Source organism: Dendrobates tinctorius, unplaced genomic scaffold (genome assembly GCF_039654945.1).
Source record: "Dendrobates tinctorius isolate UK_male_01 unplaced genomic scaffold, ASM3965494v1 ptg000138l, whole genome shotgun sequence".
NCBI classification, from domain to species: Eukaryota; Metazoa; Chordata; class Amphibia; order Anura; family Dendrobatidae; genus Dendrobates; species Dendrobates tinctorius.
The window spans coordinates 28,755,007-28,768,317 of record NW_027361806.1 but is presented as its reverse complement, the minus strand read 5'-3'; the positions used below and the strand labels follow the sequence as shown (position 1 = coordinate 28,768,317).

Genomic DNA, 13,311 nt, shown 5'->3' with positions numbered 1-13,311 from the left:
TCTGCTGCCTGTGAATCTGCTGGAGCTGCCGATTTTCAGCGTTACAATGTGTCAGGGAGAAGCGAGCAGCTCGGGCTCCTTCGTTACAATGTGTCGGTCCATAGTTCCGGCTCTATAGCTCACGGAGCCTTGTGTAGACTGAGTATAATTGAACCATCCTGGGGCTCTCAGGATATGCTGGAAGTGTAGTGTCAGGCAGGCTTGGACAGGCTGACAGGATAACAGGAGAATCCTCCGGTGGGCCCCCACCCTATTATATATGAGCAGTACTTGGCACTATCTACTGGAAACGCTGTGTACAGACAGGCAGTATCTTATGTATCTAAATCTACCAGATCATTGTTATATACATTTGTGATTGGGGATAATGTCACATCTGCATGTAGCTGAATTTGGTGAGTTGGTGACTGGTGGGCCCTGGGGTTGGTGACTGGTGGGCGATGGAGTCAGTGACTGGTGGGCGATGGAGTCAGTGACTGGTGGGCCCTAGAGTCGGTGACTTGTGGGCGATGGAGTCAGTGACTGGTGGGCCCTAGAGTCAGTGACTGGTGGGCCCTAGAGCCGGTGACTGGTGGGCCCTAGAATCGGTGACTGGTGGGCCCTAGAGCCGGTGACTGGTGGGCGATGGAGTTGGTGACTGGTGGGCCCTGGAGTCGGTGACTTGTGGGTGATGGAGTCGGTGACTGGTGGGCCCTGGAGTCGGTGACTGGTGGGCCCTGGAGTCGGTGACTGGTGGGCGATGGAGTCGGTGACTGGTGGGCCCTGGAGTCGGTGACTTGTGGGCGATGGAGTCGGTGACTTGTGGGCGATGGAGTCGGTGACTGTTGGGCGATGGGAGTCGGTGACTGGTGGGCGATGGGAGTCGGTGACTGGTGGGCGATGGGAGTCGGTGACTGGTGGGCGATGGGAGTCGGTGACTGGTGGGCGATGGGAGTCGGTGACTGTTGGGCGATGGGAGTCGGTGACTGTTGGGCGATGGGAGTCGGTGACTGGTGGGCGATGGGAGTCGGTGACTGGTGGGCGATGGGAGTCGGTGACTGATAGGCGATGGAGTCGGTGACTGGTGGGCCCTGGAGTCGGTGACTGGTGGGCCCTGGAGTCGGTGACTGGTGGCCCCTTGGTAGTCCAGTCTGACGCTGTCAGGCATCGCAGATGATGTGGATAACCGCTGTCTCTTTCATTTCAGCATTGAGATGGACTCGGAGCAGAGTCAGCAGGTGGCGGCCACCCCCAACCTCCCGCGGGCCCGCACTCCGATGCTCAGCCGCTTCCTCTCTTCTGCTGCGTCCCCTGCAGTCGGCATGAAAAATCTTAAGAGCATCGGTGTGAGAAGCCATCTTGTCCGCTTCAGAGGAGACGGATTTCCCTCTCCCAACACAAACACCCGCTACTCAGACCTGGACCCCGACGGGCGCATCGATGAGGAGGAGACCACTGAGGATGAAAGGGAAAGTCGGGCCAGTGAGCCGCCGACCCCCAAAGTTGTGTCCAAATTCCCCCGACGACTGGAGGCGTCAGAGAGACAGAAAAAGATGGAGCAGCCGAAGACCCCCAACATTCTCATCACCGTGGACGAACCTTCCGAGGAAAACATCGAAGCCGACCAAGTAGAGTGTTGAAGACCCCGGGACCCCGCACCGGGAATATCAGCTGTACCACCATTACCAGACATTCCAGGAAGAGAGGAGGACGACCGCAAAGACTACCAATGAGACGGGGGAGGAAAGCGCCATTATCCCAATAATCCCCTCATATCACAAATCTTCATCGTGGAAATCTTATAACGCTCCAGTACTGATATAACCTCCAGACATTACACCATATGTGACTGATATCAGCCCCTCTTATAACGCTCCAGTACTGATATCACCCCCAGACATTACACCATATGTGACTGATATCAGCCCCTCTTATAACGCTCCAGTACTGATATAACCTCCAGATATTACACCATATGTGACTGATATCAGCCCCTCTTATAACGCTCCAGTACTGATATAACCTCCAGACATTACACCATATGTGACTGATATCAGCCCCTCTTATAACGCTCCAGTACTGATATAACCTCCAGACATTACACCATATGTGACTGATATCAGCCCCTCTTATAACGCTCCAGTACTGATATCACCCCCAGACATTACACCATATGTGACTGATATCAGCCCCTCTTATAACGCTCCAGTACTGATATAACCTCCAGATATTACACCATATGTGACTGATATCAGCCCCTCTTATAACGCTCCAGTACTGCTATAACCTCCAGACATTACACCATATGTGATTGATATCAGCCCCTCTTATAACGCTCCAGTACTGATATAACCTCCAGACATTACACCATATGTGACTGATATCAGCCCCTCTTATAACGCTCCAGTACTGATATAACCCCCAGACATTACACCATATGTGACTGATATCAGCCCCTCTTATAACGCTCCAGTACTGATATAACCTCCAGACATTACATCATATGTGACTGATATCAGCCCCTCTTATAACGCTCCAGTACTGATATAGCCTCCAGATATTACACCATATGTGACTGATATCAGCCCCTCTTATAACGCTACAGTACTGATATAACCTCCAGACATTACACCATATGTGACTGATATCAGCCCCTCTTATAACGCTCCAGTACTGATATAGCCTCCAGACATTACACCATATGTGACTGATATCAGCCCCTCTTATAACGCTCCAGTACTGATATAACCTCCTGACATTACACCATATGTGACTGATATCAGCCCCTCTTATAACGCTCCAGTACTGATATTACCTCCAGACATTACACCATATGTGACTGATATCAGCCCCACTTATAACGCTCCAGTACTGATATAACCTCCAGACATTACATCATATGTGACTGATATCAGCCCCTCTTATAACACTCCAGTACTGATATAACCTCCAGACATTACACCATATGTGACTGATATCAGCCCCTCTTATAACACTCCAGTACTGATATAACCTCCAGACATTACACCATATGTGACTGATATCAGTCCCTCTTATAACACTCCAGTTCTGATATAACCCCCAGGCATTACACCATATGTGACTGATATCAGCCCCTCTTATAACGCTCCAGTACTGATATAACCCCCAGACATTACATCATATGTGACTGATATCAGCCCCTCTTATAACGCTCCAGTACTGATATAACCCCCAGACATTACACCATATGTGACTGATATCAGCCCCTCTTATAACGCTCCAGTTCTGATATAACCCCCAGGCATTACACCATATGTGACTGATATCAGCCCCTCTTATAACGCTCCAGTACTGATATAACCCCCAGACATTACACCATATGTGACTGATATCAGCCCCTCTTATAACGCTCCAGTATTGATATAACCCCCAGACATTACACCATATGTGACTGATATCAGCCCCTCTTATAATGCTCCAGTACTGATATAATATAATTTTTTAAAAATTTTGAAGTAGAAAAATAAAGATTTTTCAAATTTATATCAGAGTTTAATAAATTGTGCACTGCAGTGGACTTTGGTGCTGCATATCAATGTTGCAGATCTGGGGCAGCTTCCTGTAATAATAAATGAAATTTGGAAAAGTAATGTAATAAATCAAAATAAAACATCGGATTATAATGTAAATTACATGAGGAGCCTCAGGAGACGTCGGGGAATATGCAGACATTTTGCTGTGCAGCTTTGTATTTCTATCTTGTTTAAAATAATCTGTTCATGGCAACAAATGTTTTTAAAATAAACTTTCACTTTAGAAATAGAAAAGTCCTGAGAATGCAGCTCCGATACTCACCACAAGGTGGCAGCATTATCCTCTATACCAGCAGTAGAAAACTGGAGGACACAGGAAGGATTAGATACAGTGTATCAAACAGGATAGGATTAGATACACGGCTCAGCAGTCAGTATCACACAGGATAGGATTAGATACACGGCTCAGCAGTCGGCATCACAGAGGAGAGGATTAGATACACAGCTCAGCAGTCAGTATCACACAGGAGAGGATTAGATACACGGGCTCAGCAGTCAGTCTCACACAGGATAGGATTAGATTCACGGCTCAGCAGTCAGTATCACACAGGATAGGATTAGATACACGGCTCAGCAGTCAGTATCACACAGGAAAGGATTAAATACACGGCTCAGCAGACAGTATCACACAGGATAGGATTAGATACACGGCTCAGCAGTCAGTATCACAGGATAGGATTAGATACACGGCTCAGCAGTCAGTATCACACAGGATTAGATACACGGATCAGCAGACAGTATCACACAGGAGAGGATTAGATACACGGCTCAGCAGTATCACAGGATAGGATTAGATACACGGCTCAGCAGTCAGAATCACACAGGATAGGATTAGATATACGGCTCAGCAGTCAGTATCACACAGGAGAGGATTAGATACACGGCTCAGCAGACAGTATCACACAGGATTGTATTAGATACATGGCTCAGCAGACAATATCACACAGGATAGGATTAGATACACGGCTCAGCAGTCTATCACATAGGAAAGGATTAGATACACGGCTCAGCAGACAGTATCACACAGGATAGGATTAGATACACGGCTCAGCAGGCGGCATCACTCAGAGGATTAGATACACAGCTCAGCAGTCGGCATCACACAGGAGAGGATTAGATACACGGCTCAGCAGTCAGTATCACACAGGATAGGATTAGATACACGGCTCAGCAGTCAGTATCACACAGGAGAGGATTATATACACGGCTCAGCAGTCAGTATCACACAGGATAGGATTAGATACATGGCTCAGCAGTAAGTATCACACAGGATAGGATTAGATATACGGCTCAGCAGTCGGCATCACACAGGAGAGGATTAGATACACGGCTCAGCAGTCAGTATCACACAGGAGAGGATTATATACACGGCTCAACAGTCAGTATAACACAGGATAGGATTAGATACACGGATCAGCAGTCAGTATCACACAGGATAGGATTAGATACACGGCTCAGCAGTCCGTATAACACAGGATAGGATTAGATACACGGATCAGCAGTCAGTATAACACAGGATAGGATTAGATACACGGATCAGCAGTCGGCATCACACAGGAGAGGATTAGATACACGGCTCAGCAGTCGACATCACACAGGACAGAATTAGATACACGGCTCAGCAGTCAGTATCACACAGGAGAGGATTAGATACACGGCTCAGCAGTCGGCATCACACAGAAGAGGATTAGATACACGGCTCAGCAGTCGGCATCACAGAGGAGAGGATTAGATACACGGGTTCAGCAGTCAGTATCACACAGGAGAGGATTAGATACACGGCTTAGCAGTCAGTATCACACAGGATAGAATTAGATACACGGCTCAGCAGTCAGTATCACACAGGAGAGGATTAGATACACGGATCAGCAGACAGTATCACACAGGATAGGATTAGATACACGGCTCAGCAGTCAGTATCACACAGGAGAGGATTAGATACACGGCTTAGCAGTCAGTATCACACAGGATAGGATTAGATACACGGATCAGCAGACAGTATCACACAGGATAGGATTAGATACACGGCTCAGCAGTCAGTATCACACAGGAGAGGATTAGATACACGGCTTAGCAGTCAGTATCACACAGGAGAGGATTAGATACACGGATCAGCAGACAGTATCACACAGGATAGGATTAGATACACGGCTCAGCAGTCAGTATCACACAGGATAGGATTAGATACACGGCTCAGCAGTCAGTATCACACAGGAAAGGATTAAATACACGGCTCAGCAAACAGTATCACACAGGATAGGATTAGATACACGGCTCAGCAGTCAGTATCACACAGGATAGGATTAGATACACGGCTCAGCAGTCAGTATCACACAGGATAGGATTAGATACACGGATCAGCAGACAGTATCACACAGGAGAGGATTAGATACACGGCTCAGCAGTATCACACAGGATAGGATTAGATACACGGCTCAGCAGTCAGTATCACACAGGATAGGATTAGATACACGGCTCAGCAGTCAGTATCACACAGGAAAGGATTAAATACACGGCTCAGCAGACAGTATCACACAGGATAGGATTAGATACACGGATCAGCAGACAGTATCACACAGGAGAGGATTAGATACACAGCTCAGCAGTATCACACAGGATAGGATTAGATACACGGCTCAGCAGTCAGTATCACACAGGATAGGATTAGATACACGGCTCAGCAGTCAGTATCACACAGGAAAGGATTAAATACACGGCTCAGCAGACAGTATCACACAGGATAGGATTAGATACATGGCTCAGCACTCAGTATCACACAGGAGAGGATTAGATACACAGATCAGCAGACGGTATCACACAGGAGAGGATTAGATACACGGCTCAGCAGTCAGTATCACACAGGATAGGATTAGATACACGGCTCAGCAGTCAGTATCACACAGGATAGGATTAGATACACGGCTCAGCAGTCAGTATCACACAGGATAGGATTAGATACACGGCTCAGCAGTCAGTATCACACAGGATAGGATTAGATACACGGATCAGCAGACAGTATCACACAGGAGAGGATTAGATACACGGCTCAGCAGTATCACACAGGATAGGATTAGATACACGGCTCAGCAGTCAGAATCACACAGGATAGGATTAGATATACGGCTCAGCAGTCAGTATCACACAGGAGAGGATTAGATACACGGCTCAGCAGACAGTATCACACAGGATTGTATTAGATACACGGCTCAGCAGACAATATCACACAGGATAGGATTAGATACACGGCTCAGCAGTCAGTATCACACAGGAAAGGATTAGATACACGGCTCAGCATACAGTATCACACAGGATAGGATTAGATACACGGCTCAGCAGTCAGTATCACACAGGAAAGGATTAGATACACGGCTCAGCAGACAGTATCACACAGGATTGAATTAGATACACGGCTCAGCAGACAGTATCACACAGGAGAGGATTAGATACACGGCTCAGCAGTCAGTATCACACAGGGGAGGATTAGATACACGGCTCAGCAGTCGGCATCACACAGGTTAGGATTAGATACACGGCTCAGCAGTCAGTATCACACAGGAGAGGATTAGATACACGGCTCAGCAGTCAGTATCACACAGGAGAGGATTAGATACACACAGGAGCTCTGGTGGTGCCACCTGTATGGCTCCTCACCACTTTTTGTGTGGGAACAAGGCCTCGTTGTGCGCTGGCCCCTCCGCCATGAATGTTGGCATTGAGCGGATCCCGGGTGGAATGTGATCTTTTCGCAGATGCTCAGACACCTGTGGCCCCGGAGGACGAGGCCTCTGATGCCAGGGATGGGGTCTATCACTCATCCACTACCTCCTCTCATGATCTGCTCTGGGGAAAGCTGGGTGACAACCAGTGTGGCCAGGGAAAGACAGTGGCTGAAATTCAGCCCTGGCATGTGAAATCACACCGGCCCACGCTGTCCCCGTCCCCATGAACCAGATGGGATATATTACTAATATTACCCCGGATGGAGGAAAGGAAGATTTACTACAAGACCAATATGTCTAATGATCCCCGTGGCTGCTGGGGTAAGTGACGGAGTCAGCGACTTTGTGCCCCGTGACAACTCCTCACAGTATGGCTGTCTTGAGAGCAACGATTCTGTTAACAATGTAGCAGAGGAGGCAGCCCTCGACCAGGCAGGCCCTGCTGGCATTTGCCAGAATTGCCAGATGGCCAGTCTGGCCCTGAGTGTGGCCCTCATTACAGTGATCAGGTTTTCCGCTTTCTATATTCCTTCTTGTTTTTCACATATTAACCCTTGAGCGACATTAGCCGCGCCGTCTGAATTGGAAACACAGGAAGGGATGGGGTACTGGTCATTGTCCGCAGCGGGAGACGCCCAGAAAAAAGAATTTCCTCCTGGAAGAAATGTGTCAGTCCCGGGCAGGCAGCAATGTGAGGAGGGTCCCTGCTACCGTCATCTCATCCTGAGCCTCCTGGTGTATGAATAGAAAGGAAGAAAAGAAGTGAAGACTGACACAGGCAGGGCAGAAACAGAGCAGAGATAAGCACCTCAAAAATGCGGAGTTGTGAAGAGTCTGTCCATTAAAATTAGTGGTTATGGGGGTGGGTGGGTCTGTGCAGTCACACTTCTGACGGTGATCAGTTACAGTCAGAGCTGCGTTCACCCTTCTGTACATGGTTAGTTACACTCAGAGCTGCATTCACTCTTCTGCATGTGATCAGTTACATCCAGAGCTGCATTCACCCTTCTGCACGTGGTCAGTTACATCCAGAGCTGCGTTCACCCTTCTGTACATGGTTAGTTACATCCAGAGCTGCATTCACCCTTCTGCTGGTGATCAGTTACAGTCAGAGCTGCATTCACCCTTCTGCATGTGGTCAGTTACATCCAGAGCTGCATTCACCCTTCTGCTGGTGATCAGTTACAGTCAGAGCTGCATTCACCCTTCTACTGGTGGTCAGTTACATCCAGAGCTGCATTCACCCTTCTGCATGTGGTCAGTTACATCCAGAGCTGCATTCACCCTTCTACTGGTGGTCAGTTACATCCAGAGCTGCATTCACCCTTCTGCTGGTGATCAGTTACAGTCAGAGCTGCATTCACCCTTCTACTGGTGGTCAGTTACATCCAGAGCTGCATTCACCCTTCTGCATGTGGTCAGTTACATCCAGAGCTGCATTCACCCTTCTACTGGTGGTCAGTTACATCCAGAGCTGCATTCACCCTTCTGCATGTGGCCATTTACAGCCAGAGCTGCGTTCACGCTGGGGTGTAGATGAGGCGTGAGGTTTGTGTAAGGAAATTACATTATACATTATATCCAGGAAAAGTCACTTCCCGGGAGGAAGAGGCGATGTCGCCCATGATGACGGCATCGGAGTCACATTCCTTCTTGTATGCATCATGCATGTACTGAACTCCATGTACCTGTCATATCGGGGACACTGGGCCCCGGAGGACGATCTGATCGGGGCCACAGGCCCCACAGGGCAGAGATCATTACACATAATACTCAGGTGAATGGAACAGACACTTTATAAGATACATTTCCATACAGTGATAGGATCTCTGCTTGCTGGTTACATTCAAAGGGTAAAATCTCCTCCACACTCAAAACTTCTTCCAGAATCTGAGTCTTTGTTACAATGTATCAGCACAGACAATCCTCCGCCAGCTAAACAAAACAGCGGCACAAATATCTCACTTGACCTTAGTTTGTTACAATGTATCAGTCCAGGCTCGGTCTTGTGCTCTGTATGGGCAGCGGGCATGCTGATACTTATAGTGCGCAGCTGGTTATACCATTCATCTCACGGGTCATTGTGGCCAAAACTGATCATCAAAATAGTGAAAAGAAGCAGGAAGCTCAATATTGGGGGGTTTACAGCAGTGAGGGACCCCCATACAGCGCTGGGACCGCCATACAGCGCTGGGACCGCCATACAGTGCACGGACCGCCATATACTGCACGGACCGCCATACAGTGCACGGACCGTAATATGGTGCATGGGTCGCCATATAGTGAACGGACCGCATGGTCAGTAGTCATGACTGCAGATCTCTGGTATGTGCATTACAGGACGTGGCCTGTACATTATAGGACGTGGTCAGTGTTTTATAGAACGTGGCCTGTACATTATAGGATGTGGTCAGTGCATTATAGGATGTGGCCTGTACATTATAGGATGTGGTCAGTGCATTATAGGATGTGGCCTGTACATTATAGGACGTGGTCAGTGCATTATAGGATGTGGTCAGTGCATTATAGGATGTGGTCAGTGCATTATAGGATGTGGCCTGTACATTATAGGATGTGGCCTGTACATTATAGGATGTGGCCTGTACATTATAGGATGTGGTCAGTGCATTATAGGATGTGGCCTGTACATTATAGGACGTGGTCAGTGCATTATAGGATGTGGCCTGTACATTATAGGACGTGGTCAGTGCATTATAGGATGTGGCCTGTACATTATAGGATGTGGCCTGTACATTATAGGATGTGGTCTGTACATTATAGGACGTGGTCAGTGCATTATAGGATGTGGCCTGTACATTATAGGACGTGGTCAGTGCATTATAGGATGTGGCCTGTACATTATAGGATGTGGTCAGTGCATTATAGGATGTGGCCTGTACATTATAGGATGTGGTCAGTGTATTATAGGACGTGGCCTGCACATTATAGGACGTGGTCAGTGCATTATAGGATGTGGCCTGTACATTATAGGATGTGGCCTGCACATTATAGGATGTGGTCTGTACATTATAGGACGTGGCCAGTAGATTAGAAGATGCGGTCAGTGCATTATAAGATGCGGTATGACCACTGTTAGTCAGTCACTGTTAGTCGCGGAGGTTGAGCTGGACGCATTAATGGTTAGTCCTTCGTCCCGATATCGTGTCCGTTGGTTTACAGCCCTGGAGGTCGCTCACGAGAGGTCGACGCTCTCATACTCACAATGGTCAGAGTCCTCCAGCTCAATGTCTGGCACCAGACTGTAATAGTCCGCAGTCTGGTTGAGATAAAGCTTCTCTCGGTCACTAGAGTCATTCATCACATCGGTCACGCTGACAGTTTCCAATCCTGGTTCATCTGGCTTCATCTGCACCTCTTCTTCTTCTTCTTCTTCTTCTTCCTCTTCTTCTTCCTCCTGTACAGCCAACATCAGACCTGGACCCACACAGCCATCCCGTCCTTCGACCACCAGGGAGTCGGCAGAGGTCCCCATCTTGATCTCCACCTCTTCGTAGAGGTCTCGGTTGCTCCCCAGTAGGGCGGCGGATGGTCTCAGGAGAATGGGGTCCACGAACTGATGGACATTGTGTTCCCTCCGCTCGTTCTGGAAGCTGTTCCGGGGTTCAGATTGATGGTAGTCTCCAATACCCCCGGCCCCATTGCGATCCACGGTGACCAGGCTGCACTCGCGCCTTGTGCTGGGAAACGCTCCTTTTTGTTTTCGGCAGCAGATGTACCAGCACGTTAGCAGGACCAGCACCACCAGTGGGATGCAGATCAAGGCTATGGTCAAACTGTGGGAGCGGCAGACAGATGATCTTGGGACATCTAGGATTTTCCTCCCATTGGAGTCTTTTGGTGAAGCACAGACAATATCATCCAGCAGGAGCCGGGAGTCATTGGCACGGATCCTGGGCTCCAGCAGGTCATAAAAGGCACAACTGCAGTCCAGGGAATTGTTGAGGAAGCCAAAAGAGGTGAGAGAAGGTCTCAGGAGACTGGTGGGGAAGGAGCGCAGGTTGTTGTAGCTCAGGTGGAGTTCCTGGAGGAAGTCAGACACTTGTAAGAAGTTGGAAGGAAGGTGGCGCAGCTCGTTGAACTCGAGGTGGAGAACCCTCATGTTGGGAGCGTTGCTCAAGAAACCGCTAGGAAGCTCCGTTAGGTGATTGTGGTCCATGTACAACATCTCCACCAGCGTCTGGTTCCTTCCTCCCTCGGAGTCGGTGATTTCCAGAATCCCAGAGTTGGAAAGATCCAAGACCTGGAGGCTGCGGAGGGCGGTGAAGAGGTTCCACTCAAGGGCGCTCACCGAGAGGGTGAGGTTCACACAGCAGCGATCAGACGTGAGCAGCGCCCAGTCCGCCTCCTCCTCCAGAACGATGCATGTACAGTGGTCTTCTGCAGAAATCCCAGCAAGGACCCCCAGAAGAGCGAGCAAGGGTAACCGGCGTCCCAGGTGGAGAGGACCTGAAAAGACATGAGGTCCCTTTAACACCAATGACCAGAAAGTTGTTACATTGTATCTGTTCATATCCGACCTATGAATACAATTGTAACGGACATATGTGGCCGATCACAGCCTGAACACGTCAGGTATAATGCACAGTGGAAGTAGGAGAGAGGTGCGAGGTAAGAGGTACAAGGTGAGGTATGAGGGGAGATACTAGGGGAGGTACTAGGTGAGGTACAAGGAGAGATACGAGGTGGAGAAATGAGGTGAGGTATGAGGGGTCATGTGTGAAATACCAGGGGAGGTATCAGGTGTGAGGGGATGTACGAGATGTAAGGTACGAGGGGAGGTACAAGGTGAGATGTGAGGCATGAGGGGAGGTACGAGGCGTGAGGTATGAGGAGGGACGAGGTGTGAGGAACGAGAGGAGGAACGAGGTATGAGGGGAGGAACGAGGTATGAGGGGAGGTACGAGGTATGAGGTACGAGAGGAGGGACGAGGTGTGAGGTACGAGAGGAGGGACGAGGTATGAGGGGAGATACTAGGGGAGGTACTAGGTGAGGTACAAGGAGAGATACGAGGTGGAGAAATGAGGTGAAGTATGAGGGGTCATGTGTGAAATACCAGGGGAGGTATCAGGTGTGAGGGGATGTACGAGATGTAAGGTACGAGGGGAGGTACAAGGTGAGATGTGAGGCATGAGGGGAGGTACGAGGCGTGAGGTATGAGGAGGGACGAGGTGTGAGGAACGAGAGGAGGAACGAGGTATGAGGGGAGGAACGAGGTATGAGGGGAGGTACGAGGTATGAGGTACGAGAGGAGGGACGAGGTGTGAGGTACGAGAGGAGGGACGAGGTATGAGGGGAGATACTAGGGGAGGTACTAGGTGAGGTACAAGGAGAGATACGAGGTGGAGAAATGAGGTGAGGTATGAGGGGTCATGTGTGAAATACCAGGGGAGGTATCAGGTGTGAGGGGATGTACGAGATGTAAGGTACGAGGGGAGGTACAAGGTGAGATGTGAGGCATGAGGGGAGGTACGAGGCGTGAGGTATGAGAGGAGGGACGAGGTGTGAGGAACAAGAGGAGGAACGAGGTATGAGGGGAGGTACGAGGTATGAGGTACGAGAGGAGGGACGAGGTGTGAGGTACGAGAGGAGGGACGAGGTATGAGGGGAGGTACGAGGTATGAGGTACGAGAGGAGGGACGAGGTGTGAGGTACGAGAGGAGGGACGAGGTATGAGGGGAGGTACGAGGTGTGAGGTACGAGGGGAGGTATCAGGTGTGAGGGGATATATGAGGTGTGAGGTACAAGGTGAGATGGGAGGTACGAGGTACGAGAGGAAGGACGAGGTATGAGGGGAGGTACGAGGTATGATGTATGAAGAGAGGTACGAGGTGTGAGGTACGAGGGGAGGGTCAGGTGTGAGGTATGTGGGTAAGTACGAGGTGTAAGGTACAAGGGGAGACATGAGGCATGAGGTGTGAGATACAACAAGAAAGACGAGGTGTGAGGCGGGCTACAATGTATGGAAGGAGGTATGAGGGGAGTAACGAGTTGGGATTCCCTGGCTGTGGGGGATCAT

At 49.3% G+C, this 13,311-nt stretch overlaps 2 protein-coding genes across 6 annotated transcripts in view; one reads left to right on the top strand and one right to left on the bottom strand.

Moving 5' to 3' along the window:
- The window catches only part of BEST4 (bestrophin 4), a 36,675-nt gene extending 32,887 nt beyond the window's left edge, over positions 1-3,788 (top strand). The window contains exon 8 of the mRNA XM_073544936.1: positions 1,187-3,788. Coding sequence (XP_073401037.1) covers positions 1,187-1,619 — 433 coding nt within the window. The 3' untranslated portion in view covers positions 1,620-3,788. The remainder of the gene's footprint in view (positions 1-1,186) is intronic.
- A 5,263-nt stretch (positions 3,789-9,051) lies between these two features.
- Positions 9,052-13,311, bottom strand: part of LOC141048854 (uncharacterized) — a 69,504-nt gene continuing 65,244 nt past the window's right edge. For all 5 annotated transcript variants that reach the window (XM_073544940.1, XM_073544937.1, XM_073544938.1 and 2 more), the window contains one exon: positions 9,052-11,740. In XM_073544940.1, coding sequence (XP_073401041.1) covers positions 10,467-11,740 — 1,274 coding nt within the window. In that variant the 3' untranslated portion in view covers positions 9,052-10,466. The remainder of the gene's footprint in view (positions 11,741-13,311) is intronic.